Genomic DNA, 25,042 nt, shown 5'->3' on the forward strand with positions numbered 1-25,042 from the left:
TAGCCCCCTGTCCTTTGGGTTCTTTGACTAAGCACTCCTTCTCTCCTTGTTGGGGGAAGATCCAATATTTATACTCTGGAGTATCAGCGAACCCGCTGAGAGAGTCCACTGGGCCAAGGGAGCCACTCACAGCTGAGGTCTGGTATGGCACCCCTTGCCAAAGCACTCCCTCTCCCCTTTTTGGGGAAGGATCTAGTATGTAGGAATTGGAGTCTCAGAGACCCTCTGAGAGAGTCCACTGCAAAAAGGGAGCCTCCCGCAACTGAGATAGGGAAGTGATACCGCTTCCCCTGGGATCACTGCTTACTGGACATTGGACGTTGCTTTGACTCGTCTACCGGTTTGTATTCCCAGTCGCCCTTCCCCTCCTATTTCCATGCGGTGTCCTTCACCCTCCCCTCCTCTTTCCCCCCTTCATTACCTGTTTACTTCCCCTGATCCTTCCCCCTCCCCTGAATCTTTCCCCTTGCTTGCTTTTCCCCTTTCGTATTTGTGCTTATTGTTTATCTTGACCTTACAAGTAACTATGTTGCCAGGCTCTAATAACTGTGCAACCTTTGTAACGATGTAACCTGTAACTATGATCTGATGCTCATGTAAAGCACTACGATACCTCCAGGTCTCGCCAGCGCTATATAAAACCTTTAAAATAAAATAAAAAATAAATAAAGGTATTCTGAAGTTTTCTAGTCTCGCTATCTAAGGATCCCTCAATATGTTAGAATTTTTGACCCACTTGTAACAATATATTTGCTGTATGCCAAATCTTGGTCAATGAGTGAGGTTTGTGAGGTGAGTTCTTTGTGTTTACTAAGTACCAGTTTCTTTGCTGTCACAAGCAAATGCCCAGGGTAGTGATGGAGAGTGGAGGAAACAGCCATGAAGAAACATTGAGGAGTATCCTGAGGGGACCAGAAATTACCAGCTCCAGAGGGTCTCCCACTACAGATTAATACTACCTGAGAGTTTGGAGAGGTGGGTACAACTTCCAGAGGGTCATGGGCTGTGGGTTGCAAGGGTTACATCTGTGCATGGAAAGGAGTAGGACAAATTGGGGGGGCTTCATGGATGTACCAGACACCAGCACCAAATCACTGCTACAGAGGCATGTTTGATGAAACACAGGATGAAGAACCAGTCACAGGGGTACCGTCCCTCCACCCCTCCCCCCCCCGCCTCGGGACCCTGACCTCAGGAAGAAATGCATTTTAATCAAACACTCAGATTCTGGATATTATGTGGATCTTGTTAACACTGAATTCCTTTTCAAAAGTGTGTTTCCAAACACTCACTCACCATAGTTGGAGTAGACAGGGCCGTATCCTCCTTCAGAACCACACCGCAACTGTATCTGCGACTGATCTGAGTTGATGACGCGGATGTAGAATGTTGGCCAGTTTATTCCGGTGTACTGCATCCATAAGTCTGGAGCCTGAAAGCAACTAGACCCATTATGGGATCCATATCTAACATACAAGCGACTTATTATTCCTTGCTGATATATTTTTACGTTCTCGCCTGGCCCAAGTGTACGTTCACCCTAAGGGAGAAAAGAAAAGATGAGTCTTACAGCACTGAGGGACGTCCTGTTAACACAAGGATTACTGAGACTAAAATGTATGACCGGCAGGCAAAAAATACACTGACTTAGAAGCAAACTAATTAATTCCTTCCAGTCACAACAAATATATACAATATCAGTAGGTCTGCTTAGAACTCAATGTCTGAATATGTTTAATTATGCAGTCACTCATCTATCCATCCAGGCAATCACTCACTATCATCCATGCACTCACTCATCCTTGCACTCATGCATCTAGTCATCCATGAATTGACCGATTTTGTGTTCAGTGCCCTGCCTTTTACTGAAATCCAAACATAGGTTCTTGAGCTACATTACCATACTTAACAACTAAAAAAGACTAAAGGAAACTCTATATAGTAAAGAAAAAGTGATGGAAAAACCTGTGAATGTCACAATGTTACAAAGAACCATGTACATAAATAGTTACATAGGTAACATTTAATGAAGTTAATGAAAACAGAAGGGCGCTCAAACAATTACACTCATACTATACACTAAAAAGACATAAACGTGTGAAATCAAAACAACTGTGGCAGAGAAATATAAACAAATAACAATAAACACAGTACACAATAAAAATAAATGTAATCTCTGATTTGAGCCATGTTAGAGGCGTTTCAACCCGAAATTTCTTTAAGGGTCATCAGCAGGATAATAAGCTTCAAGAGTGAGAGCGACCACTTGATTGAATTCTTAACAATCTTCCTGCAAGTAGCAGAGCTCTTCTAGTCCTATCGCACCAAGATACTTTTCAGAGGAGAGACCTGTCAGTGTATGAAAATCCGACTTAATGGCGATCCCAATGCTGGAAATTCTAAACATGTTCCTCTAGCACAAAGGCCCAGATACCACACACCTCCCTCTTATAATAAATCAAAACAAACATATGTACAAAGTAGAATTTACCAGTGAGATAAAAAAGAACAAACCTTTAAGAGAAACCCAAAATAACAGAAGACACAGAGCATTGTAATACAGAAAATAACCCCATTCAGTACTGATGCTAACATATGAAGATCCTTCAAGAATTCCTAATGAAAACACCAGGACTGGGAAGACAGAATAACATCACTCCCTTGAACTGAATATTATTGTTCAAAATCTTTCAAGTACAACAGCTTCCTGCTGACTCTCGAAGACATTCTGCGTCTAACTTTTGTACTCTCATCACCTAAACTCTCATCTTTAGAAGCATCACCACCCATCACACTTTTACCAGAGAGACGCTCAGGCCCCTTGTACACCACAATATTTCCAAGATTCCAAATATGGTGGTCTTGTGTTTTTACCGCATTATCAAATACTTTGGAAACATGAATGGGTGTAACAAATTTGGAGCTACCACCACTCCGCCCTGGACGTTTAATCATCACCACGTCTCCCACCACAACCACCAATTAATTTTTTTCACAGCTTTCCTACAGTCAAAATGTATTTTCCTTGCCAACAACTCTTTGTCCTCCTGATGCCAACTATCCGCACATTTATCCCCTTTCACTGCACCTTACAGTTCCTTTTTTTAAGCAATTAGTTTCTGCTAGTACAATGGTCTACTTGAGTACTTTATTGATGGTCTCCGGGTTATAGAGAACACAACTTTTATGCCATGCATTCTCAAAAATTCTTTCATTTCCCAGGAGAAAAGCTGAAAACCATTATCGGTCAATAGTATTTCTGCATAACCTTCTCATGCCATTAATTTCTTTAAAAACCCAATCACAAGCCTAGTTTCCACTCCCATCATTAAACACACTTCTGGACACCATGAATATGTGTAGGTTTTTGTTCTATGTAATTATCATTAGGATATATATTCTTTTTATATGTTTAATTATATTTGATTTCTTATTTTTTAAATAGTTTTTATTTATTTGTAATCTTGTTTTTTTAATTCTTAATATTTTTAATGTTTTTATAACAGAGTGTGAATAGTTATTTTTTCCCCTCCGCTATATAGCACTTTCCCTACTGGTGCACTCAATTGAGTGGGAATAGTAATTTTTACCCCTCTGCTATAGACCACTTTCCTTACTGTTGCACTCAGCGGAATGGGGATAAAAAAATTTCACCCCTCTGCTATCCAACACTTATCCTACGTTTGCATTCAGTGGATTGGGAATAGTGATTTGTACCCTTCCGCTCTCCAACACTTTCCCTACTGTTGCACTCACTGGATTTGGAATAGTAATTTTTACCCCCCTGCTACCCAACACTTTCCGTTTTAAATTTATTATTGATGTTTCTTTTTTTATATTTTAAAACATAAAATATATATTTTTTATATTATTTCAAACTTTTAACATAGATGAAAAATAATTGTTTATTTGTTGTTTTTAAGAATATATATATTTATATATTAATATATTTGTTTTTTAATTTATTTTTATTATGTTTATTTGTTATATTTTTATTAAAATGTATATTACATTTATTTTATTTTGTTAGGATTATATTTAATGTATTTAATATATAATATTTTAGTTTATATTTATATAAAAGACGATATATTATACATCTACATTTTTTACATCAATATTTTTAGTCAATATTTTTTTCTTACCTGTTTAAGTATAGGAGTTGATATTTTTGTTGTCTATATTTCTTACTCAATATTTTTAACATCGACATTTTTTACATCAATGTTGTGTCAGTGAACCCTCCAAAAATGTCCCACAGTGTTGGACAATCTAAGTGATTTCCCAGCATAGGAGCAGAGGTGTAAGTGTACTCTGGAGAGGCAAGAGTTTACACTGACACTTCTTTAATTTCCCTAGATTGGATAAATATTAAAGCCCTGGCTGTTTTACTTACAAGCATGGAGATGTACAGAGTAAGGCTTAAAATGAACAGCACTGAGGTAGAGGCTCTAAGGGATAAAAGTGCCAGTGTCACTATGGTGGCAGCTAGACTGGTTTCCCTAGACCAAATGTAAGTTTGTGCCATTTACCAGATTACCAATGCTGACAATGATGCTAAGCTCCGTCCAATTGCTATGGTAAGCTTAGAGTAGGGACGGATTACTGGCCCAAAGAAGGTGGTTGTGTCCCCTGCCGTTCCAGTGGAGTATCTGTTGAATGACCAGGAAACGTCTGCTTGGGTAGAAGTGGAAAGGAAGACTCTTGCCAAAATGTGGGTGTGTGTGACCACACAAGCACAAGCAGCATGACAGGAAGTCATGGGAATTTGGATCTTGGCCCAGACCTTTCAAAACAAGCGAAAGGGCGGGAAGTCTGACAAGTCAGCTTCTTAAAGGTCACAAGCCCAGGGAGAGAGTTCTCCTTATGGAGGTACCCTAGAGCCTGAGGAGTGAACTGCAGATAAAAAAGTCTGGTCTGACCTGGCAGAACTCATACATGCAGGGAGACCCTCCAAAGAGGACTTTGGCCAAAGGCATAAAGGCAAGTCTATCTGTTTGAGGCCTTAGGCAGCATGCTGCAAGGACAGATGAGGGAAATGTCAGCGGTGCCCACAAGCTCTACTGGGCAGATGAGGTCTTGTATACTTTGACCAAGGACCCCAAATCAGGGGCAATTAGGAGAGGTTTGGTCTGACCTCAGCCCATGACAACACCCCAGATTGACAACTGGGGCAAACCAATACCTGGAGCAGGTTGGATGCCCATTTTTATTTGACTCAGAAGTCACAAATGGTGAAATAGCTTTGTCACTCCTATGTCACCTGTCATTCATGTGCCAAGACAAGGGGCCAGCAAAATGCTCCCATATTCAACTTCCAGGGCTGTGACTCCATTTAGGAGGGTAGTAAGGGATATCGTTGCCCCCTGGGAACAGGTTCAGTCTAATGGTAGTAGACCATGACACTAGATCCCCAGAGGCAATTTTGCTGAGGGCTATTACTGCCTCTGCAGTGGCAAAGGTCCTGCTTTGTATCCTTACCAAAATGAGGTTTCCTAAAGAGGTGGTATCTGATAGAGGTGCACATTTCATGTCTGCATACCTAAAAGCTATGTAGGATGAATGTGGTGTGAGCTACAAGTTCACCACCCTGTTTTACCCCTAGACAAATGGTTTAGTTGACAAATTCAACAAAACTATGCAGGGCATTATAATGGGCCTCCCTGCAATGCTCAGCAGGGGATGTGATGCCCTGTTACCTTGCCTCGTGTTTGCCTACAGAGAGGTGCCAGAGAGAGGGGTTGGTTTAAGCCCCTTTGAACTTCTGTTTTGTCATCTTGTAAGGGGTTTGTAGGAAGGTTGAATCTGACTATATGGTTCCTAGTGTTTTGCTGGTTTTCAACTTAGTTGGCCTGGGACCCTGCTATTCAGGGCCCCAGACTATCTGCTGTCTCCATAAAATGGACTCCATGTACTTTAGGTACATACCAGATTGGTTACTGGGTCACCCTGGCGAGCTCCTCTTTACTGTACCATAGGTACCCAGGGCATATGTGCACCCTAGGCCTACCAGGGGCTGCAGCATGTATTGTGCCAACCCTGGTTTGCCTTCCAAACTGACACCACAAGTCTGTTCACACAGCCTGGGTAAGGTGGTGAAATAACCCCTTACTTAGATATAGTATACCTATATCTACCTTATATATAGACACATAGGCAACTATAAGTCACTCCTATGGTAGGTCTCGACAATCCTGGAGGCAGAGTACTTGATTTTATGTGAGAGGGTGCCCTAGCATGAGCTGAGCTCCTCTGCAGCTTTCAGAACCGTCTCCTTATAGCTGTTCTATGATATAGCTATACCATATACTTTTAGTGCATTATAATCTTCGTGGTTAATGCTAACTTTGGTTTGGCTTTATCAAAACATGTCGTGTAAGGTGTCAAACACTTTAGAATACTACCCCCCCCACCAATTCTGGTGACGGGGGTAGCATTCCACCCTTCTAGAGGGAAAAGACAAGTATGTTACTGCTTTACCCGGTTAAAGTTAAACAGAGCCTCAGCATCACAAAATGGATGCTGCTGCCACAGATACGAGTCTGACCTCCTGCAGCTGGGGGAAACTCCAGGAAGGACGGCCTGGACAATAGGTTTCCTGTTGTGGGAGGTGCTAGCACCTCCCCAGACAGCCTGTAGTGTATTGGGGCCGAGTGGGTTGAAGGGAAAGATTCTTTTCCAGACACTGCCTGGGGCACACAAGGTGCTCCATGCATAGCCCGGTTCAAACCAGTTGCTGGGGCACTCCAGCCCCACTCTGGTGCAAAACTGGACAAAAGGAAAGGGGTGTAACCACCCCGATCTCAGGTCCACCCATAGGAGGGACCTAGCAGGTAATCCAGCCGCTAAAATCAGTATAAAGATAGGAGCTGTGTCTAGAGACTTTAGATTAATCCACAATTGGATCCAGGCCTGACAATGAAGAATTCCTCCGACCAGCGTCTGTGTTCGTCCTGTTTTCTCCATGTTGACCTTTGAGAGACGGGGACAATGCAAGGCAAGTCTGTCTGGCTCAGTCTTTTCTGTGCTTTTAGGAAAAATAGTGCCAAGAAGTTATTTGCTCAAGTCACTCTTCATCCTCTGTGGCCACCATTCCTTAATTGCTGAGTCTGTGTCATGTAAACAGTATTGAACTTCCAACAATTATCTCCTGCCTACCTTCCTCCAGTAACAGCTATTTAAAAAAAAGATAACTCCTTAGTTGCTGTGCTCCAGATTAATATTTATTGTTGATATGAAGTTATAGGATAAATAGACACAGCATATAATCAATATAGTAGAATCCAGTAAAGAATAAGGTAAAGGCCCCACCGGGAGGAGCTGCCTGCTGCTCAGCCTCCAAGATAACTGACTGTACCTCAAACATTCACAGATAGAACTAAGAAAGACATCATAGAGGGGTGCGTGTCCAGCCAGGCAACATGGCGGACGCGAATTCTTAGAGCTCCGTCTGTAGGGCCCTGAATTTATCCTTTAATTATCCTGATTGCAAGATAACATTCCCCACGCTGAGAGTACTTGGTGCGGGAACGACTGTGAGAACTGCTGACAACATCTGCGGCGACCTACGAGGCGGCGGGGGCATAGGAGCGGTCATCGACCTACAGGGGCGCGGAGAGCCGGAAAAGGGCACGTAACGTCCCGGCGCCGGCTGAGAGCAGACGCCGGAGAGTGCCAATTCCCCAGGCTGGCCCTAGAAGGCTGAAATACGCTGAGAACAGCGAGCGCGGTAAGGTGTCGCGAGGCGGCCGATGAGGCTGAGAGCAAGAGGGCGCCTAACGGACACCTGGTGCGGCTGGCAGCATGGCGGTCGGGCCCCGGGTGCCAGGACGCATCGGAGGAGAGCCACGCTAGTCCCACGCTGAGGTGAGGAGTGGGGAAGCGGGGCCCCCATCAAGCACACTTCCAGGACAGCACCGCTAGGGCAGAGGGAGGCTGAATCAAGGACCCAGGCTCCGGCTGCCCCCCTCCTAAACCCCCCCCTATTGCCAGAGAAGAGGGAAGTTGCAACACCGGCTGCAGAGCGTCCATTTTGGCGGCGATGCGGCCCGGGGCCGGAGAAGCGGCGGGGGGGCGCAGAGGTGACCAGACAGGCCCCCCGCGAAGCGCTGCGCCACTTCCTACGCAAGTTGCAGGAGTACGCTACGATCCTGGTGGGAAGCTCATGGGTCGCCACGGACTGTGAGGTGTGGAGCTCCCGGGACAGCTCGCTACAGTTGAGGGGGTCGCTGGACAGTGGGGAGCTGCTTGCCCGACACACGCCGGACTGTTCAATGCTGCGGGGGCGCCGGACATTGGACCTGGGCCTCAGAGTAACAGAAGGGTAGCGGCGGTTGTGGACTGTAAGGAGAGGAGAGTGCCCCCAGACGTGATCTGCAGCACGTGGGCATCATCTTGCTCAAGGCACCATCAAGGTGGTCCCTGCACCGCGCGGCCATCACCTCTGGACCGTGTAGATCGCTCCCCTCCCTGCTATCACTGCGTACGGGCTAGGAGAAGAGGGTCCCCTTAGCTGATGCCATCGGAATGGGCCTAGGATAAAGCGGCTGTCCATCCTCACGAGTCTCGGTGGGAGGGTGCGCCATGGAGCTGATCTTGACGACGGACTGCCTTTGAACATCTGGACAGTGGCGGCTGGAAGGGAGAGTCGGGCCCAACTGCTGTCCCTCACACCCCGCATATAACGTTGACTACCTGGCAGAAGGACAACAATTAATCAAATAGAGATTTGGAATGGACACTAGTATCTACAGAACCATTGGTTCGAAATTGACAACCCTCATAGGCAACCTGATTTTGCGATGCGGTATATTTGTTTTTCCGCCCCATCAGGTGTCATGGCATATTCATAGGGTAGTCAAAAAGTGTGGTATGCCTGCCTCACCCGAGGCTACCTCTGGTTCAAATAGAAGTGTCCAGAAATAATGGGGAGGGTGTAGAAAATATAAAAGCAGTGGATGTCCAAAAATATTTTAATGGAAAAGGAGATAACACTGTTGGTTAAAAATAGGGCGATATAGTTGTAATCGAGTAACTAGATTACCATATATCTATATATATATGGGTACGTCGTCAACATGTTTCAGCTCTCTGGGCCCAGCCGGGTCTATAGAGCTTTCGTCAGGACAATAGAACAAACATAAAACATACATAAGGTACTCACACTATTAGTGTAGCTTCCTTTCGCTATTTATAGCGTTTCTTTTTTTGCCACCTGAAATAGACCTGGCAGAAGGTCCTCTCTGCAGCCGCTGTCAGGCATGGAGTCAGACGCATTGATGCCCACGGCGCAGCAGCTAGCAATGGGCAGGCTTTGGGACAAAACGCAGGTGAAACAGCAGGAGGAGAGCAGCCCTGACCCCATACAGGAGCAGAGGCGAGCGGCCATGGATCCCACAGCTACCCTGACGGCCAAAATGGACACGGTTCTGGCAGCAGTAAAACGCATTGGAACTAACCTAGCTCAAACCAAGACCTCCCTGGAAGCATGAATAGACAAAGTCACATCTGGCTTCACGCTGCTTCATGCGGACCATCGCAAACTATCGGAGTCAGTCACCGCGCAGCGCCAAATGGTCCAAGAAATCCAACCTGTAGTGCACAGCCATGCCTAGCAATACAAGACCTGATCGACAGAGTCCACGCATTGGAGGACAGGGCAGAGGATGCAGAAGGGCGTTCTCGACGCAACAATGTCCGGGTGGTCGGCCTGCCGGAGGAGGAAGAAGGGAGTGACCCCGAGCACTACATGGAGACCTGGCTGCGGACGTTCCTGCCTATTGAAACACTATCCCCGCACTTTGTGGTGGAGAGGGTGCACAGAGTGCCAGCACAAGCACAGAGACCCGGTGCCCGGCCTCGTCCGTTCCTTTTCAGACTCCTCAACTATCGGGACTGGGACGCAGTACTTCGCGAGACTTGGAAGATGAGTGACCTCAAAGGGGGCAACAGCCATGTAATCTTCTTCCTGGATTACACAGCCACAGTCCAGAAGAGACGCGGCTCGTAATTGGGAGTGAAGAAACAGTTACGGGAACTGGAGCTACCGTACTCGCTGTTGTTCCCCTCCTTACTGCGGGTGGTCACCAAGGGGGGCACTCACTTTTTTGAGGGTCCATCGGAAGTCTGGGACTGGCTGGAAGAGACAGGACAGTGGTCGGGAGCACTGCCAGTGGGCCCGGAAGAGGGCGGTTGGCGCAAACAGCATTCCAGAAGGCGGCAGAGGAAGTGGGGGACCCAGCGGGCTGCAGGCCCGGGACAAGCTGCACCCAGCTCAGAGAAAATACGACAAGAATGACAGGAAGCACTTGAGGCGGTTGAGACGCTGGGGTGGAGAATGCTCCATGCCGCAGAGTGACGCCAACGCAAGCGGATCGTCCTCGCCTTCCACTGTGATGTCGGAGGACACTACCCTGCCTGATGACACCCCAGACAGCTGACTTTATAGTGTGACCAGTGATGACCCTGAGATAGACTGATGGACTCTCTATATGCAGTACAAAAGGGGGTGGTGGTGGACGGAGCATCTGAATCAATCAAACACTCACACCCAGTCAAAAGATCTGGGTTTAATCCATCACCGTTCTTTAGCCCACTCTGCCACCCCAGTTCAGGCAAGGCTATGTGCAAATCAGTCTGACCCTGTGCCTCTTTATATGCAGCATACTGTTAGCTGTATCCTTAATGTGCCTGCCACGGCGCGCTGTTAAGTATTGTGAGCTAGCTCTTGCACCTTGCGCAGACCAGGTATTAGGCACTGATGACAAGATGCGGACGCGCCACCGTGCTCTTGTTTGTGGGAGGTTGGGTGCCAGGCACGCGCGGGGGGCTTTCCGCGGACGGCCCGCCCCAGTCCGGGGCATCACACTGCTTAGTTGTCCTCAAATGTCTCACAGCAGACCTAAGGGCCCTAGGTCAAGGAGCGCCCTGAGGTAACAGCTGGCTGCGCGCTCCACTGCATTCCCCTGAGTTGCGGACACGTTACACTAAGAGGTAGATACACCACATATTTGAACGCATGCCCCGTTGGGAACTCGCCCATAAAGTTAAATCATTTGTTCTGGTTCACATGTTTCAGAAGCAACACTTATTAACCCCGCCCGGAAGCCCATCCCCTGGCCCAGCAAAACACCCCGCCTGACCCCCAGAGTGACTACACTGCAACTCAGACTATGGCGTGCACCAACATCATGACCGTCGCGCCGATATTCTGTCTTCGCCTACATGCAGTGGCACAGGGTGGGGATAGCGCTCCTGCTGGAGACCCAAATGTCCCAAGTGGAATTGGACCGTCTCCGTAGGCGCAGGAGAGGGCAGGTACATGGTATGACTTACTCAGCGCACGCGCGTGGCACCTTGATCTGGGTAGGAGCGGGCGTCCCATTTATATGTACTGACACCCAAATAGACCCAGAGGGAAGGAACTCCTTTGCAAGGGGGAGGCTCAATGGGCAGGAGATATTGCTAGGTTCCATTTACGCCCCCAACATGTACCAGCCTGCCTTCCTGTTGTCCTTAAATCATGTCCTCCAGCGGTATATGGGCCTCCCTTGGCTACTGGGCGGAGACTTCAACATGGTAATTGACACGCATTTGGACTGCTCCTTCCCACCCCTACGCGCAACGACAGCGACATCGACAGCGCTGGCTCTGTGGGACTGGTTATCGCACTGGGACATACACGATCTCTGGCACGCGCAGCACCCTTCAGACAAAACATACTCATATTACTCATCAGTGCACGACCTCCAGTCCGCCTGGACCAAATAGTGGGCTCCCAGTCCATGCTTCCACTTCTGACTAAGTCGGAGTACCTAGGCAGAACACACTCGGATCACAACCCCCTTTGGTTCCAGCTTAGCTGGTAGGCAGACCGACCTCCGGTACCCAATTGGCGGCTGCAGAGTTGGAGTATGCCGAGTTTAGGTCCTCGCTGGGTACGGCCATACTGGCTTACTTTGAAGAGAACGAGGATTCCGCAAGCGACCCAATGGTGGAATGGGATGCCCATAAGGCGACTATACGCGGGCATTGCATAGGTGCAACATGGAACATCCGCGCACAAGTGTTAACCTCTTTGACCCGCATAGAGTCTGAGCTCCTAAGATATGAAAGGGAAGGGGAGGCGACTGGCAGACTTGCGAGCAAACTCATCGACATGCGGTTCTCATCGAACGTCTGAGGTATAACAACTATGAAGCCCACACCACCAAGACGCATGCCAAGGTGGATAGAGCTGGACACCTACTGGCCTGGATGATGCGGAAAGCAGAGCGTAATATCCCGATCGGAGCAATTCGTGTGGGGGAAGGAACAGTGGTATACACGCAGCGCGAGATCCATCAGGCGATGACAGGATACTACGGGGACCTCTACAGAGCTAGAGGTACGGGCCCTGCGCACACGCTGGTTATCTTCCTGGAGTCGGTTGCGTTACCTGTAGGAGAGTAGGGTCTGCAATCCTATGGTCACCCCAGATTTTTGCTTTTTGCTTCACTGGTTTACGACTTTCCCTGGCTGTGGGCCTGCTAATCAGACCCACAGGCTAGCTGTTCTCTCTCTAAATTGAAATCCATGTACCTTAGGTACTTTCAAAGGACAGACGCTTCCTGCCCTAGGTGTCGTGCGGTGAACGCAGATCTTCATCTTTTGTGACACTGCCCCGGACTTGGCACTTACTGGAGGGACGTTAGTGATTTGCTTGCACGGTGCACAGGCCGCACCATCCCGTGCGACTGGCCTGAATAGCTTTTGCATCACTTTAGGCGCTCACCTAAGGACAAGGCATCATCCGGCTTCTTAGACTTGGGGATGGTAACAGCAACACACCTCCTCACTAGAAGATGGAAGGCGAGCACTGCACCAGGTGTGTGGGCATGGGTTCTGTCCCTATAGTCATGGGCCCGAGCGGAGTGGACTATCATACGGAGGGAAGAAAAAGTGGGGCTCCGCAGGGAACCCATGGCAGAACAATGGGAACGCATGCTCTCAGCTTTACAGACAGCAGACAACGCCGCAAGCGTAGGGGGACAGGAGACTAGTCAGGCACAGCGAGCGGTGGGTGGGCATGAAGCGGACAACGCATCTGACACGTAGATTGGTGCACAACATGAAAATACGTAGGGAAAGCAGCACAATTGAGACGCGTAGGCTAAGGAGCTGGGTAGGGGAGGGAGGAGGGGGGCAGGCACCGGGGTTGGGCATTGGGATGATTAACAATGTACCTATGTGACAGTGGCGCAGTTTATTGTTTCTGTTTTGTTACAAATTACCTTTTGCCATTGTCATATGCATATATGATTTGTCACTTTTACACAAGACTAGGGCGCATTGACTTCTTTATGCTGCGCACATTTTCAGGCGCCCAAGGTTATCGTACATACTACTTGTGGGTAATGTTATAATGCCTCATGGCTATCTGCAATTGCGCACCTACTGCAATGTTGAATTGTTTCCTTTTTAAAAAAAAAAAATGCCAATAAACAGAGTTGACCAAAAAAAAAAAAAAGAATGACATAATAGAGACAGGCTGAGCAGCAGAGAACAGGACACTAAGAAAGGACAATAGGAGGGAAAGCAGGGATACAACATCATGACTGGAGGGCAGTTGAACTTTATAAAATGAAGCAGACTCAACCACCCTAAGATGCACCAGCCACTGAATGCACACGTGTCACCTTTTATATTATGAGCCGGGCAGAGGAGTCTCTACCACTAGAGGAAGTCAGTGACTCTGAGATCATGGATTGGTTGATTAACTGCGGCACTCTTGACCTTAAATACATAAAAGTTCTATACTTCATGAAAATATTAGTACACAATACAAATTTAATTTATTGTATGTTGTTTATTAGCACTGTATTTGAGATTTTACTCCATACCAAACTTCAGGAGTGAGACTGTACCCTTTGAAAATGAAGTCCTAGTCAATATAGTGAACTTTCTGTTGTGTCTGGTCTAAGTATGGGCGAAATTTGCGAATTCGCGTTCTGCGAATTCTCTCGAAATCGAATTCACAATCCACAAAATCCGCGAATTTGCGGATTTTTATTTTTCTGCGTGTTCGCTGGGTTTTTGCGTGTTCGCTGGGCTTTTTGCTTGTTCGCGGGCAGCTTGCATGGCGAAGTTACCCATGCGGTCGTGTATGGGCACAGCACCCTCTGGTTCACCACTGCAACCTCTGGTTAATCACTGCAACCCTCTGGTTCACCACTTCCACCCTCTGGTTCGCCCTTGCCACCCTCTGGTTCACCCCTGCCACCCTCTGGTTCACCACTGCCACCCTCTGGTTCTGCACTGCCACTCTCTGGTTCACCCATCCCACCCTCTGGTTCAGCACTGTCACCATCTGGTTCACCACTGCCACCCTCTGGTTCATGACTGCCACCCTCTGGTTCATCACAGCACCTCTGGTTCACCACTGCCACACTCTGGTTAACCACTGTCACCCTCTGGTTCAGCACTGCCACCCTCTGGTTCACCCCTGCCACCCTCTGGTACAGCACTGTCACCCTCTGGTTCACCACTGCCACCCTCTGGTTCACCACTGCCACCCTCTGGTTCATCACAGCACCTCTGGTTCATCACTGCCACCCTCTGGTTAACCACTGTCACCCTCGGGTTCAGCACTGCCACCCTCTGGTTCACCACTGCCACTCTCTGGTTACCACTGCCACCCTCTGGTTCACCCATGCCACCCTCTGGTTCACCACTGCCACCCTGTGGTTCACCCCTGCCACCATCTGGTTCATCACTGCCACTCTCTGGTTCACCCCTGCCACCATCTGGTTCAGCACTGCCACCCTCTGGTTCAGCACTGTCACACTCTGGTTCACCCCTGCCACCCTCTGGTTCATCACTGCCACCCTCTGGTTCATCACTGCCACCCTCTGGTTCACCACTGCCACCCTCTAGCGAGACCTTTTGTGACGCAGCGGCAGCACAAAAGATGGGCCATGGTGCTGGGTATTAACAACGTGACGCATCTGATAGATGCGTCACGTTGTAAAGCCCTGCGCCATCAGGAGGCGGTCCGGCGCAGGGGAGGGCATTCCTGCGCAGGAACGCCTCCTAAAAGTGGCTGAGTGAAATCTACAAGATTTTACTCAGTCACTTTTAGGCCAATGCTGCGTCAAAACCCTGCGCCTGCTTGAGGCAAGGCTTGATGCAGCATTGGGGAGATAGGGCCCCCCAGAGCATTGCTGGAGCTGCGTCGCAAGCGCAACGCAGCTCCAGCAATGCTTTTACGGTACAGATGCGTGACCCATCTGTGCCATTTTTGCCACATGGTGTGACGCATTGTAAATGTGGTGCACCATGGGTGGCGGAGCTGCGGCGCAAAATAATTGGCGCATTCCTGGGGATGCGCCAGTTATTGTAAATCTGCCCCTATACATTTAGCCAACGAGGGAGCACTTACTGATTAGACAGTAGAAAGTACTCCAGTTGAGTAGAGGTATTGCACAAAAAGGTGACATCTTCGTGGACAAACACGCAGGGCGGGATTCATTCTGCCCCCTGTTAGACTCGTTTTTTGTGCCCTTCTGCCCTCTGTTAGACTCGTTTTTCCCTTGTTTTTCTGCCCTTCTGCCTTCTGTTAGACTCGTTTTTCCCTTGTTTTTCTGCCCTTCTGCCCTCTTTTATACTCGTTTTTGTGCCCTTCTGTCCTCTGTTATTCCCTTATTTTTGTGCCCTTCTGCCCTCTGTTAGACTCGTTTTTTGTGCCCTTCTGCCCTCTGTTATACTCGCTTTTGTGCCTTTCTGCCCCGTTAGACTTGTTTTTCCCTTGTTTTTCTGCCCTTCTGTCCTCTGTTAGACTGTTTTTTTGTGCCCTTCTGCCCTCTGTTAGACTCGTTTTCCCCTTGTTTTCTGCCCTTCTGCCCTTCTGCCCTTTGTTAGACTGCTTTTTGTGCCTTTCTGCCCTCTGCATCACCACATCATCACTCAGCGCTACCCCAGCATCACTCAGCACCACCACATTATCACTCAGCACCACCACATTATCACTCAGCACCACCACAGCACCACTCAGCACCACAGCAGCATCACTCAGCGCCACCACAGCATCACTCAGCGCCACCACATCATCACTCAGCACCACCACAGCACCAATCAGCACCACCACAGTACCACTCAGCGCCACCACAGCATCACTCAGCAACACCACAGCATCACTCAGCACCACCACATAATCACTCAGCATCACCACAGCACCACTCAGCACTACCACAGCATCACTCAGCACCAACACAGCATCACTCAGCATCGCCACAGCACCACTCAGCACCACCACTGCACCACTGAGCGCCACCCCAGCCTCAATCTGCACAACCATTCAACAACAACTGGTTCAAATATGTTCTCTCAATGTTTCAAACAAATGTCACAAAAAGATGTTAATATTTCACTTCTGTTCTTGGATACCCTGAACATAATCTTCACAAAAGTTATTTACAAAAGTTTAAGCTATTGCCATTATAAATTAAAATCACTTTTTTTTAAGTATTAATTATTTAAAAAAATTAAAAGCCATTGTAATTTGTAATATCAATACAAAACATGTTGCATTACAAATGCTATAGGTGTCACATTTGCGAAAGTTATAACTATTGGCATTGTGAATGACAAAGCTATTAATTTAGCTATTTTCAAAACCAACACATAAATTAAAAAAAAGTGTCATTTACAAGACCAATAGCTCAAACTTTCCTAATGCGAGACCTATTGCATTGCAAAATGCTTGTTTTTATATCTGTCAGTGCTTCCTGTTGAGGTTTAATTTTCGTGACAGGCGCCTCATTGCCTACTTGTAACTATTCTCTGACCCTGCTTCAAGGGTCAGAGCAGGGTCAGAGAATAGTTGCAAGTAGGCAACGAGGCGCCAGGAAGCACTTACAGGCTAACAGCAGCAGGTGCCCAAGTTGAAGTTAATTTCTTTGTAACCCTTTTGTAAAAAGGTTACAAAAAATTAGCTTCAACTTTTGCACCTACTGCTGTAACCCTGTAAGTGCTTGGCTGAAAATTTGTCCCCGCTGATTAGCGGATTTTATCGCGATTTCGCGAGATTCGCAGAAAATCCGCAAATTCCGCGAGCGGAACGAATTTTCAGCCCATGCTTAGTCTGGTCCCTGTGGTGCCAAAGACTCCTGGGAATCCATCACAAGGGTTGACTTTGAGTACTACAGGCCCCGGAGAGTTGGCTGGGCACTTTCTCTAGGTCTCTTGTAGTGCTGCATCCCTCTCAGCCCCTGATTGGTCCTCGGGAGCTGAGGGTATATCTCACGGCTCACAGCAGTAGTGCAGAGGTTGACTAAGTGGTGGTTGAACTCATAGCTTCATCCTCGAGTACTGCGAGGCGTCTCAGTCAATGAAGGTGGCTTCCTTATGTGGTTGATACTCCAAGGATTCATAAATGAATCACGCCACACCGCTTACCATGACATGATTATTGCCTTGAAAAGCATTGGCCATCAGGGAGCAACAACAACCTCAGCCAAGCTTCCATGCCAGTAGCTGGGGAGACGGGTGAGACCCAGGTAGGGAATGAGGAGGGCACATCTGAGTCTGAAGGCCATTGCACTTTAGCCTCATTGATAACCTACATGGCCTGGGTCCAGCCGGATTGGATAAATTATTCACCATTTTGTCTGCCTTTTCCCACAAAACAAGCATACTGTATCCTGGGCAGATGAAGGTCCTGGGATATGGAAGGATGGTAAGCAATCTTGTAATGCCAAATCAGGGACAAAAATCTACATGGACTGCGAGGGAAGGAATCTTGTTTTGTAAATTGAAGGGACAAGCTTTTATTTAAGATAAGGGTAAGATACGCCCTAGCGCCAGAGGTACAACACATTTTTCTAGTCCCAAACTCTCTGATTCTGAATTTGCGACTAAAAAGAATATTCTCTCATTAAAAATTCAAGAGTAAGTTAACACCTGACAATTGTGTTCAATATCCACACTTTCACAGAGTCATAGACTTGGGACCTCCACAGTACTCCACGGCTAAAAAAATGTAGCACAGCCCTTCTAATCCTTCAGAAAAGGAGGAGGAGTTGAAGTCTGCAGGAAAAGAACTCTGCTTTGACTCTCATTTGCTGTACCCTTACTGTTTCTCGTGCATCCTGCCGACTCCTGCCCGGGGCTCTGCCCGCCCGCCTCCCGCCACCTGACGCCTCTTCCATCACGACGTCTGGCTGCCATGTGGAGCGTGGGAGGGTCCAGAGACCACAAGCCCGAGCATTCCAAGCGGCGCACACCGCGAGCTTTGCGCGCCAGGAGGCGCTCAAATACAGCATCACCCCGGTCGAGGGGGGGAACTCTGCTTTGACTCTCATTTGCTGTACTCTTACTTTTTCTCGTGCATCCTGCCGACTCCTGCCCGGGGCTCTGCCCGCCCGCCTCCCGCCGCCTGACGCCTCTTCCATCACGACGTCTGGCTGCCGAGTGGAGCGTTGGAGGGTCCAGAGACCACAAGCCCCAGCATTCCAAGCGGCGCACACCGCGAGCTTTACGCGCCAGGAGGCGCTCAAATACAGCATCACCCCCGTCTCGCGAGACGCCGGGCGAAGCCCGGGCCAAGGCCGGGCCCGTTTAAGCCCATTAAAGACCGGGTAAGACTGGACTGGGCCACGTCCCTTGCATTTTTATTATTCCGGACTCCCTGTCAGCGTATATGTATTGACTTTCTTTATGTATTGTTATCTAATTGGTGCATCCTCTTATCCTTAATATCATATCACTAAACTATAGCAGATTCTGTCTAATCATGAATAGAGGCACCAGAAGCAAAACTGCGTTAAGCACTGCACAGGTAACAGGCCCTTTAGAATTCTTTATCACCCGGACTAACGAGGTGATAGACCAGAGTATAGTTCTGCTCGAGCGTCGAGTATCCCATGAATTGGAAATAGCTAGAAGATCTTCCATGGGGTTCCTTGCTTCTGCCCAAATCCCCATCCACCAGGGGCCGATTACCCCCTTACTACTTCCACCAGAAACTACTGTAGAGATACATACGGTTCCTAGTGTAGTGGATCTCTCTGCTACCCAGTCGTCTCTTGATTCGCAATCAAGTGAAGACTTGGAAAAAAACCCCGATCTACATCTGATACACTCCCATGCAGAAACCCCAACTAAAAACGCTAAGGGTAAAAGGGAGGGAGTGATTGCAAAAAGGGCTGGGGGGAAAAAGAATACTTCCATTTCTAATATACCTATACCCCCTAAGAACATTCAAAAAATTGCTCCAAATCCTTCTCTTCAAAGCTCCACAAATGACAACAACAACCCCCTATTTAACACCACTGGAGCAGTCGAGAATTTAACTGGTATGGGGGCAACGGGGGGAATATGCAACACATGTAACTCATGCACAGATAATAACCAATTGCTTTTAAAGAGTGTGGGGGAACTCTTTAAACGGTATCTACATCCAGTTGAAAAAAGTCTCATGAACATCGAGAAACAATTAGCAAAATTGAATACTCCACCGTTTTTTCAGAAATCACTAGGCCCGCTCACTACGGGGGGGGGAAACTAATGCTATCAGTACATTAGCTCAACCAGCACAACCCGACACTCGAGTAAAACCTATACCAACCCCACAAACTGTAAACAGGCAGCAGACACCTGCACAGGATACATCACAAATTATTACAGGAGATGGGATGGCAAAATCAAACCACGCTTTACAGACCCCTCAGGCATCCACGGGTTTATCCAAAGGTCCAACTCAGGTTGCCAAGCCGAAAGTGACATCACCTATTCCTCCGAAGGGGCTGGCCCCGAAACCATTGGGTGCAGGGAGAAAGGGAGGGAGGGCCAGGCGTCCGACACACTTGCCACCTGAGGCGACCCCATATACTGTCATCCTTACTGGGGTCCCAGAGCTGTCGGAAAACATAGACGAACGTCCCTTGTCCCTTCGTAATAAGGTTCTGCAGTGGTTGAGCCAGAACAGACCTCTTCAATCAGCAAACACTAGCTGAATCTCTACGGTACGTAGAGTACAATGGATTGGAGAATCCAAAAAAAGCATACAGGGCGATTGCATTATAGTCAATTTCGATGATCCTTCCACGGTTGACTATATTTGCTCCTGGCCTGCTCTGGATAAGAAGGGTGGGATTGACACACATCGCCTGTCCTTCTTTTACCCACCCTCGAATCTATATGATTATGGAGAACCTCCGAACTGGGAAGAGGGCCCAGACTGGTCTTGGAACCAGGTGAGCCATTGGAATAGACACAGAAACAGAAACTGGTCCAGAGACTGTGAACCACGATCTTGGTTCCCCAGAAGAGAACACTTTAACCTGGAAGGATGGGGAGGATCCCCTACAAAAAATAGATACGACTGTTTAGAAATGGTCGATTGACCAACAGTGTATACACAAGGGGCTTACCAGGCACCTAGTATCTCTCCCGCTTTCTTGGCCCCAGACTTAGTACACTACTCTCATAATAATAACCAGACTCCCTTCTATACTAGCTCCACATTGACAAACATTACCACCATTCCGAGTCAAACATCAGCATCTCAGACCCAGCTACCCCCTTAACATTTAGCCATAGATCCAACTGTGGAGGGTCTCCCCACCATTGACATCAATGAGTATACTGACACATTGTTCTGTGATAACATAATCATCGATAATCTGGACAAGTCATGGCAAAATGCACCTACCACCACGAGCTCATCTCAATTGAAAGATGGTCCATTTCAGATCAAGAGGAGAGCCAGCCTGACATTAACATCGTGGAACATCGCAGGTCTCTCCAACAAATCCAAGGACCAAACCTTCTTAGCCTTTGTAGATAAATATGATATAATATGTCTACAGGAGTGTTGGGACCGAGAGGCGACTCATGTACAGGGCTTTAGTACCTTTTATACCCCCGCCACTCAGGGAAATCGAGGCAGAGGATCCGGAGGCCTGTGCACGAATATTTCCAACCTGGCTAATTTGGCAGTGAAGACATATGAAATAGAGGGGTTCAAAAACAGAGAGTGCAAATCCCTGCAGGCCTTTTTGTTAAAAGGGAAAGGGCGGTGTACTCTTTTGATCAATCTATACAATAACGTCAAGAAAGAGGACGCTAAAGTACTTATAAGCGAGCGGACCTCTATCCTAAAAAAAGGAGTAGGGGAAACTGATTGTATCCTTATAGTTGGAGACTTTAATTGCCATTTATGCCCCCACGGTGATTCAAAAATTTGCGGTATAACAAATTTAAAAGGGGAACCTTGCACGCATTTCGAACACACTGTATTTGGAAACTTATTCAACCAACTTATTCATGACTGGGATCTAGGATACGCCAATGAACTGAGCGCGCCTATGGTCGCATTCCAACCTACATTTCACGGCCGAGGGGCAGGTACCGTGATAGATTTTGTGTTGATGTCCAATAATAACCAGGGCATCGTAAAAGGGTTTAAAATTGAAGAACTAGCCATGAGTGACCATTTCCCAATAGGCGTCAGCCTTGTTGCAGGCAGTCCTGACAGCCATGAAACTAGTACATATGAAAGACTATATCGTCATAACATCTCCCTGTCTAGAAAAAACGGCTTTGCTATTAAATGGGCCATGGTCGACCCCAAACAATTCCTAGAAGAGGTTATCAGCAAAAATCGAGAGCACTTTATAACATGCTTAGAGCAAAATCCTAACCCCTATTTGATTAGAGTGGCATATGATAAGATTGTTGCCACTATAATTGATAAATTAACGAGGAAACAAAAAGTCGGAGAGAAATCCAGATTAGCCGGATGGTTTGATTCGGCCTGCACTAATGCCCATAAAGCTCTTTTACAGGCAATAAAGATCTTACCGAAAGATACCAGCCTAGTTAGAGCTGCAAGATCATTCTATAAAAAAGACAATACAATATAGGAAGAATGAACTCAAAACCTTAGCTTGGTAGGCCCTAATCAAGGCCAGTGCCCTTAGGGACAACATCTCTTTTTGGAGAGAAGTCAATGCCCCTTTCTTTGTGGAGAATAAGACCGACTCCCTGGAGATTGCCATGCCCGAAGACGTATGGGTTAGTTACTTCACGGCTCTGTATAAAAAAAACGGTGATCTAGCGACGTCAAATTGTCACGTGACTTCGCAACTTTCTGATATACCACTACAGTCTGAAGTACCAACCACCACGAGCTCCTTTCCCTTGAATATTGCTTTCTCTCCATTAGAGGTTGAGCAAGCCATTTGAGAGAGTGCCAACTCAAAAGCCCCAGGGCCAGATGGAATACCCATTGACATATTCAAAGAAAACCTAGAACTCTGGGCCCCACTTTTGACAAACGTACTGAATACTTATAGTCAAACAGGTTTTCCTGCCACATGGCACGAAGCCATTGTAATCCCTATCTATAAAAAAAGTGATAGGCAGGACCCAAAATCTTACAGACCCATTTCACTCCTTGATTCCCTGATGAAGGTAGCAGGCAAGGTATTATTGATAAAACTGCAAACCTGGGCCAAACGTAAAGAGATTCTTTCTAAACTCCAATACGGTTTCAAGAGCGGCCTGGGCACAGTCGAGCAGGGCCTAAATCTGACACTGATTATGAATAAATACATGACTGTCAAAAAAGGGAACCTGTTTTTGACGTTTGTCGATCTAAGCTCGGCTTTTGACTGCTTAGATAACAATCTGTTATGGAACACCCTGACTAAGATGGGGATAAATTCACATGTTTTGAACTTCATTAAGGAACTCTATAGAGATGCAGGAGCCACGGTACGATATGGCAAAAATGGAGAACGAACTAAAAAGTTTCCTATAGAAAAGGGCGTACGGCAGGGCTGTATTCTTGCCCCTTTTCTTTTTAATCTATATATAAACGAAGTAGCAGATTTTTTAACAAATTTGGAAGTTGATTATCCTAAAATCAACGGCGAATCGGTACCATTACTTTTATATGCCGATGACGCCGTTATCATGTCACGAACTCAGATAGGCCTTCAGAAGGCTCTAACTGGCTTTTCAACCTTCATGAGTATTAGAGGGTTGAAGATCAACGTGGGTAAAACTTTCACCATGTGTTGTACCTCAACAAATAACTCTAAAACTGACTGCAAAACCTTCGTGAATGAAACAAAGATAGGCTTGACAAAAACATTCTCATACTTAGGCATTACTTTTAACAATAGGGGAACATGGTCCACAGCCATCACCACTCGCAGCCTGGCTTTCACCCGCACCATAGGCGCACTAAAACAATTCGCCAAGAGACTGGGTGGGAAACCAGTCGACTCTCTGCTTAAGATCTATGCAGCGAAGTGCGTCTCAACCGCAACATACGGTGCAGGTATATGGGGGACGGCCGACTGCACACAAATTCAAATAGTGGAAAACGCTTTTTTTAGGTTTCTGCTTGCAGTCCCAAGATCTGTCTCCACGACCATATGTCACAAAGAATTAGATCGAGTCCACATCACAGACATTATAAAGATAACCCCAGTCATGTTGTGGCACAAGATATGGTCTTCAAAGGACACAGCTTTTAGTAGGGAAGTTATTCAAGACTGCATGAATCAATCAGCTGCTAGTAAGTTCACCTGGCTTTCCTATGTCAAAAAATTTCTATATTCTATTGGCTATCCAGATTTGTATACCAAGTACTTGCACGCAAATGCCCAAGAAAGTTCTAAAGGAAATCTGTCTCACGCTATTAGAAGACAGGCGGTGGTTTACGGATGGTAACAAATCTACGGTCATCTCCCACCGTCTCATTTCTCATGGGCCGGGCTTACATCCTTACCTGGACCCGGCATTCTCTAGCTATTACAGAATGCTATTGACACGGATGAGAACAGATTGTTTTTATAGGCTGATATCTTTCCCCGCCACAAATGACTGGTCTGCTTCCCTAATTAAATGTCCTTGTGACGACATATCAACCCAGTCAAACATTCATTGCATTTTCTTTTGCAAATATTATGAGTGGGGTAGAAAGCGCTATCTGCTACCCATTCTTAAGATGTGGGGATTGAGGCAATGTAAACCAGCCTTGATTAGACTTTATCTATTGCAAGATGAACTTACCATACACGCAGCCATTACATTTTTGAAATACGCAGTAAGATGCAGAGGGACGATGGTTTAATGTTAATAAATTGTTTGTATGTTTGTATTATACTGTACCTTATTACACTCCATAGTACATTTCAAACAACCTAGGTCCCTTTTGCTTAACCTTTTTAACCTTTTTAACTGTCTTAAGAATTGTCTTTTTACATGTTTTACCGAACCTTTGAAATATTTTTAATACCAGGAATCTTATAGTAATAATGTGCTTAATGTATGATATGGATGTAGTGTTTTTATATCTGATGTGCTTTTATGGTTTTTTTCTACAAATACTGAATAAAGCTATCTTTGATTTGATTTGATTTGAAGAACATTGTATGATGGAGCAGAGAGTGAAATCACAAGTCCTCTCATACAATTGAATGAGATTTCTGCCAAGGCCACAACTGTGAGCCTCCAGGATATGTTATGCGTATTTTTGGAAAGCACTATCACATGCCAGGGATATAGGGTCTGATTCATCAATGGGTTTACCCATTCTGTGTCTACAGGAAAACGTCTTAGTACATTACAGCCAAACTCACCTGAATAACCCACTGACTGCCGAGATAGCCAAAACCGAAGCTGAAGGTGTATGGAGTCTCATTGACCACAGTCATGCAGTAGTTCCCCATGGTGGAAGAGCGTCTTCACGCCTGCGGTGCTCCAGGGATCCTGTGAGTCCTAAAGATGTGAGGTGCCTGCGGGAACAAGGCAACAAACAGGATGATTGAGTTAGAGGTTGAGGCAATAGATTGGAGAAGAAAGTAAAATGACAAACAAAACCATGTGGGGATAACAGGATAGAAATTGACGTGGTACAAGAAGCAACAAGCTTAAAAGTGAAATTAATCTTTAATTATTTATATATAAACATGTTCTTAAGTATTAATAATGCATCATTTACAACCAGCACAAAAATAGCAAACTGAGCATGACTGACAGTGGACAACAA

The 25,042-nt window shown here is 46.7% G+C and overlaps 1 protein-coding gene across 1 annotated transcript in view; it reads right to left on the reverse strand.

Annotated features, from left to right (window-relative positions):
• LOC144820062 (uncharacterized) overlaps window positions 1-24,722 on the reverse strand; it is a 226,705-nt gene extending 201,983 nt beyond the window's left edge. The window contains 2 exon segments of the mRNA XM_078677717.1: window positions 1,297-1,540; window positions 24,633-24,722. Of these exon segments, the coding sequence (XP_078533843.1) occupies window positions 1,297-1,540; window positions 24,633-24,722 (334 nt within the window).
• Window positions 24,723-25,042: the final 320 nt, after the last annotated feature.

Source organism: Lissotriton helveticus, chromosome 2_1 (genome assembly GCF_964261635.1).
Source record: "Lissotriton helveticus chromosome 2_1, aLisHel1.1, whole genome shotgun sequence".
In the NCBI taxonomy this organism is placed as follows: domain Eukaryota; kingdom Metazoa; phylum Chordata; class Amphibia; order Caudata; family Salamandridae; genus Lissotriton; species Lissotriton helveticus.